The sequence below is a fragment of the Garra rufa genome, chromosome 8 (genome assembly GCF_049309525.1).
Source record: "Garra rufa chromosome 8, GarRuf1.0, whole genome shotgun sequence".
NCBI classification, from domain to species: Eukaryota; Metazoa; Chordata; class Actinopteri; order Cypriniformes; family Cyprinidae; genus Garra; species Garra rufa.
In genome coordinates this window covers 36,174,241-36,181,121 of record NC_133368.1, presented here as the reverse complement: position 1 = coordinate 36,181,121, position 6,881 = coordinate 36,174,241, and the positions used below count along the sequence as shown (strand labels likewise).

At 33.4% G+C, this 6,881-nt stretch overlaps 1 protein-coding gene across 1 annotated transcript; it reads right to left on the bottom strand.

The window, feature by feature from the left end:
• Positions 1–289: 289 nt before the first annotated feature.
• slc25a6 (solute carrier family 25 member 6) lies at positions 290–6,558 on the bottom strand. Its single transcript, XM_073845510.1, has 4 exons — positions 6,330–6,558; positions 4,453–4,939; positions 1,613–1,753; positions 290–1,523 (listed from the first exon to the last, which is right to left on the bottom strand). Exons 1-4 carry the CDS (start codon positions 6,438–6,440, stop codon positions 1,366–1,368), a joined length of 897 nt encoding a protein of 298 aa, XP_073701611.1. The 5' UTR covers positions 6,441–6,558; the 3' UTR covers positions 290–1,365.
• Positions 6,559–6,881: the final 323 nt, after the last annotated feature.

Genomic DNA, 6,881 nt, shown 5'->3' with positions numbered 1-6,881 from the left:
AATACATTTTTGGCTAACTATACTTTTTAACACAGCCAAAATGATTAAAAACCGAAAAAGACACTAAGGAGGGCCCAATGGGTTAGGCGTTGACCGAGTATGGTTACATTAATGAGCAGCCATGCTGTGGATGATGGCAAATGCCAAAATCAACCAATCAGAATCAAGTATTTGAAAGCACAGCGTAACTTTTTTAAAACAAGTTAAAATAGTTACAAATTAAAACTATATAATATATAACATTGCATTGCCACAAACCCCAAATAAAAACGACAAACCTGAGAGAATATAGGGTATACCACTTTTATTGAATTTACAAGCATTGTTGGTGTTCAAACATCACTGCAACTAGTCTTACTGCTTTTCTCTCCATAAAGTGTGGAATAAGATTACATTAGCTCTACATGCTGAAAATGGGTATAACGTTTCAGTGTCATTAGTGAACTCACAATGCCCTTCCTTACTTGCCCTCACATTTATACTTCTAAAAGCGGGATCTACTTCATCAAGATCAGCCTGACGCAACCAAACACTGAGACTGACAAGAAAATGACCATGAAAATATGACTCCCCTCATTATCCAAGATGGAAAATACTTAAGCGGACTTCCAAAAAGAGAAATCATGGAAATACACTTTTCGTGTCACCTAAGGTCTGACTGTGAATACCATGTCTCTGGCTCCACACATTCTCTGCTGGAACACTTTACTGGGCTCTCTTTCACTGCTGAGACACATATAGAGGGCAAATCTGTTGTGAATTAAAGCTTCATATTTAATACGTCTATGATTCCATCGGACACCAGTTCTCGGTTGGTTTTGCTAGTCCAACTTAAGAAAACGTTTCAAGTGTGGAACGTTATTCTGTGTGTTTGAACTACATTTTTTTTTCTTGAGAGTGATATTGTATATCCTTGTAACCACAGACCTTGGCTAGGAGAACTGAAGAACTGGAGCACTGCAAGAACATGGTACAGAACGAATGCAGGACAAAATGCCGTCGTATCACGCCATCTTGGGGAGGTATTATGGTATTGCATGATGATGGCTCAGATTTCTGAAGCAATATTATAGATTATAGTTCAATAAATTCAGATATTTATTCATTTTGACCAATAAATATATCGCACGTTTCCCTTAAGATTATAATTTTATCTGTAATATTGCTTCCTTTTGATAAAATACAGGCTATTTATAAAGGACAGAGCATTTTCTAAACACAAAACTATAGCAACAAACAAAACAAATGAAAATTAGTAATTGCTTTTTTAACCAAGACCACATCTGTGGAGAGTGGAGATGGTTTGGTTAAAGCTTGACAAAGCTGTGTGGTAAAAGCTAATCTACTGTTTTTAGCACATATTGTTTAAACATACTTCTTGAATTCATCATAAAGCACAAGCACAAAAGCGCCCCCCATTCCTCTGAATACATTAGACAGTGCGCCTTTGAAAAATGCCTTTCCACCCTCATCACGAGCGATCTTTCTCCAGCAGTCAAGGGTTCCAGTGTACATAATATCCGCTGGGAAAACAAAAGACAAAGGCCTGAGTTGAAATAAATGCATACTTGATGGAGAACAGTGCATATGTTTGAGCATGTGTGTTGTATACCTCCTTTGCGCCCGGACTGCATCATCATGCGACGCCGCACAGTGTCAAACGGATAGGACACCACGCCAGCAACTGCCGTCACAGTTTGTGCAATCATCCAGCTCACCATAATGTGGGTGTTTTTAGGGTCGGGAAGCATGCCTGCACACCACCACACACAAAAATGCATGCATGATTCTTACATATGTGAAGAACTGAAGAACTAATTGAACAAGATCAATTAGAATGACAGAAACAGGAACTGATATTCTTAATGCTATATTGAAATTCTGGGAAATTAAGTGATTATATCACTAGATATAAACTAAATAGGCCTAAGGTCAAATTTCAAGCATCTTTATCCATAAGACCTATAAATCTTTTTTTTTTTTTTTTATCAACATCAAAACTGAGTTTATAAAGAGTAAGTATTGTTATCTAAAACTATTAAAAATTTATTTTTTTATAAAGCTGAAAGAAAATTAAAAATGGAAAATGGCAGGAAATCAACTAAAGTTAAAGTTCCAAAATGTAACTTTAAAAAAAGTAAAACTGAAATAAAATTAACTAAAGCTAAACAGAAATATGAAAACAACGCTAATAAAAATAACAAAAGCACACAATAAGATAATTAAAACTTGAACTAAAAGGACAATGAAAAATGAATAGTATAATAGTATATAAACAATAGAAAATATGTTTTAAAACAAGGTTTGTCAAGCCAAGATTCAATTTGTATTTTCTATTAAAAGCAATGTTATTTTTTTGAGAATTGTTTTAATGTCAATTCATAAGAAAGCTCATTTAAAATATTAATAAATAATTTAATAGTATATAGTTAATACTAAATTGACGAGGCTTTGTCAAACAAAAATTCAAAGTTTAATTTAAAACTTTAATACTAAGTTTGAAAAGTGTTATTATTAACTAAAACTATTACAAATATTTTTCTTTTATTTAAATAAATCTGGAATAAAATAAAAAATGAAAGCTTGTGAAAAACTGCCTGAAGTTAAAGTTCTAAAATAAAATAAAATTAAAGCTAAATAGAAATTTAAAAGCAAAGCTAATAAAAATGGTAAAAGCACATAATAAAATTACTAAAACTTGAACTAAATATTTTCTAAATAAGAAAGTTCATTTAAAATATGAATTAATGATTAAACTGTATATAAATAATACTAATTTGACAGTTTTAAAATTCAAAGTTGGTTTGAAACTTGAAAACTGAGTTTAAAAAGTGATATTATTGTTAACTAAAACTATTAAAAATAGCTGTTTTATTGATAAAAACTGAAATTAAATAAAAAAAGCTTGATAGAAATATAAAAGCATAGATAGTAAAAATGACAAAAGCACATAATAAAATTATTAAAGGTGCCATAGAATGCATTGATACAATATTTTTAATTGTTCTCTGATATCTACATAGAAGGTATATGGCATAGGAAAGGGCAAAAAATCTCCAGAAATGGTTTTACAGGTCTATTTGATTTGTCCCTAGAATGAAATGGTCTGTTATTGCCTTATTTGGAAGGTTCGTGAATATTAATGATGAGCTCTTCTCTAATTGGCTGTTTCACAGAGCGGCTCATCTCAATAGCTGGCACATGGAGAAAATGTATATTTAATTACAGAGCTCTAGTCGCTTTTAATATGCGGTTTGTTGAAACTGACGTTTTGAATGCGCGATCATTTTACTCTCACTATTGTGATCCCATGTGCTCTGTGTAACGTTATACTGCAGCGACAGAACTTACCACACAAGTTCAGATGGTTGTTAGTGATGCTCAGGATCTGTAAATCATTCATCCATGCAGCCATCTCTCCGTTTATGTGGTAAGTGAAATCTTTTGTACTGCAATGTAACAGCATTAAGCTAACCATATCCCTTCAGTGGCTCGCCTTATTTTACTGATGGACTGATGTTACTGATGATTGGGCAATGCATATGTTGGGGGCGTAACTTTTAATGATGCAAACACCAGAATTATATAAGAAGGAGGAAATGGTGGTGTTTGAGACTCACGGTATGTCATGTCCATGTACACAACTGTTATTATTCAACTATGCCAAGGTAAATACAGTTTTCCATTGTATGGCACCTTTAATACTTAAACTAAAATGACATTGGAAAATGAAACTATAAAAATAAAATCCAATTCAAAATAGTAATAAATAATATAAATATAATAGTATATAAACAATATAAAATAAATTTTAAAAAAAGGCTTGTCGAACCAAGATTCAAAGTTTGTATTTTGTAGTAAAACCAATGTTATTTTTATTGAGAACTGTTGTTAATTTCAGTTAGAAAATGCTATTTTAAAATATTATTTTTTTAAATAAATATTTTAGTTTGTTTTTCTAGTAAAACCAATGCTTTTCTATAATTCAGAATTGTTTTATTAAGAAAATTATTTAAAAAAGAGACTAATTTAAAATATAAATTAACACTATAATTGTATAGAAACAAACAAGCTTTGTCAAGCCAAGATTCAAAGTATGTATATACATTTTTTAGTATATTCTCCTAAAAACTAGTATTATTTTATTCAGATTTTTAAATTCTACTTCAACGCATTCAGATTCAGTTCAGCATTTTGATTATAAAACAATGTAAATGATTTTATATTCTAAAAAATTTAAAACAACCCTGCACTGGCTGAAATATGGACAAACCCAGCGGTTGGGTTGTTTTCACAACCCAGAAGGCTAGGAACTGCTGGGTTTGTCTATATTTCACCAAGTTCTGGGTTGTTTTTAGCCCAGCATTCTTTATAGTGCAAATATAGGAAATACGCTGGAATATAAAAGCCATTCCTAAATAATTTCTGAATGGTCCCGCACAAAACTATTACCTTTAGCAGTGTCATAGACTCCGAAGTAGGAGGCCCTGTAGATAATGATTCCCTGGACGGAGACGTTGAAGCCCTGGTACAGACCCCGCAACCCATCTGACTTAAAGATTTTGGCCAGGCAGTTGGCCAGACCGCTGAACTCTCTGGTGCTGCCAGCTTTGCCAACATCTGCAGCCAAGCGGGTACGAGCGAAATCCAAGGGGTAGACGAAGCAAAGGGAAGTGGCTCCTGCAGCTCCACCAGAGGCCAAGTTGCCAGCAAAGTATCGCCAGAACTGTGTGTGCTTATCAACGCCACCCAAGAACATTTGCTTGTACTTGTCCTTGAAGGCAAAGTTGAGGGCTTGTGTGGGGAAATAGCGAATGACATTGGCTAGGTTGCCACGCCAAAAGGAAACAAAGCCTTGCTCCTTAGGAATCCTCACAATGCAGTCGATAATACCTTTGTACTGTTTGTCTGCACTGATCTGCTGGCTGGCATGTTGTACCTATAAAGTCAAACACAAAATACTGTGAGATCACAAAACTAGTCATTTTTGGTTATCTAAAATCTGAATAAACAAGCTTTCCATTGATGTATGGTTTGTTAGGATAGGACAATACTTGGTCGAGACAACTATTTGAAAATCTGGACTTTGAGGGTGCAAAAAAATCAAAATACTGAGAAAATCACCTTTAAATTTGTCCAAATGAAGTTCTTAGCAATGTATATTACTAATCAAAAATTAAGTTTTGATATACTTAGGGTAGGAAATGTACAAAATATTTTCATGGAACATAATTTTAACTTAACATCCTAATGATTTTTGGCATAAAAGAAAAATGTGTGCATCTTAAAACTGGTTTTGGTCCAGGGTCACATATTTTAAAAACTGAAAACTATGAAATATTATCACAATTTAAAAAAACGTTTTACTAGCAGTTTACACAAAACACTTTTAATATGTTTTAAAATGTAATTTATTTCTGTGCTGGTAAAGCTGTATTTTCAGCAGCCATTACCCCAGTTTTCAGTGTCACATGATCATTTAGAAATCATTCTAATATGCTGCGCATTTATTATTATTAACAATGTTAAAAACAGCTGCACTACTTAATATTTTATGGAAGCAATAAAACATTTTCCCAATGTCATTTGACAAATAAAAAATTTGAAAGAAAGGCATTCATTTGAAAAATGTTTTCAACATTGGTAATAAATGAAATGTTTCTTGCATATTAGCATATTAGAGTGATTTCTGAAAGATCGTGTGACACTAAAGACTGGAGAAATGACTGCTAAATTCAGCCTTGCTACCACAAAAATAAATTACATTTTGATATGTATTACAATGGAAAACAGTTATTTTGAATTGTAATTATATTTTATAATATAAATGTTTTTCAGTATTTTTGATTTCAAAAATGCATCGTTGGTAAGCCTAACATACTTCTGTCAAAAACATTTTATGAAATAATTTACTTAAGATTTTAGAGGAACATCTTGGATAAATCAGCCCTAATGCATAAGGCCTGGGCCTGTAACATGAGACAAGGCTGCAGAGGACAAGATGTGCCACCCAACCAGCTTTTAAAAATGGACTCTTTGGCATTAAAATACATCTGTGTTACTAAAATCTAGAAATAAAGATGCACATGAGAGAATGCAAAAATAGAAACTCCGTGTTAAAATGACAATTTTAATGTTGAGATGCTTCAAAGATACGGATGTTGCGCACAGACAACTCAAATATGGCCTCTGAAGGACAAAGTCAATTCGCATCTTCATAGCCACAAAATTATTCATGTTAATCTTAAATACGAAAGGAAAGGGTTTGTAAATCAGCATGCATCATGCCAGAGTGCGTTAAGAGAGGTCAATATGACAATTCGTCTCACCTGCAGCAGCAGTTTGACTCTCTCGATCGGTGCGACTGCTGTTTTGGAAATAGCCGCTGCGACCCCGCCGGCCAAAAAGTCTTTAGCAAAAGAAATTGCAGCATCAGCCATAGCGATAATACTTAAGCTCGGTGTGTTATAGAAACACGATATACTAAACGTACTGGCAGAAGCAGGAGGTAGAGCGGAAAGTGATGGGGATGCTGCGAAGGACACACACTGCGCTAACTCTCGCGATATTTGCTCCCGAACGAGATTTTAACTATAAACCAAAATACCAAACCAGTGACGAAGTACCAGTGCAGAATTTTGACTTAAAACCTCATAGTTATGATATATGTGACCCTAGACCACAAAACCAGTCATAAGGATCTATTTTTAAGCTGTCTATTAATGTATAGTTTGTTAGGATAGGAAAATATTTGGCCGAGATACAACTATTTGAAAATCTGGAATCTGAGGGTGCAAAAAAAAAAAAAAAAAAGATCGAAATATTGAGAAAATCGCCTTTAAAGTTGTCCAAGTGAAGTTCTTAGTAATGCATATTACAAA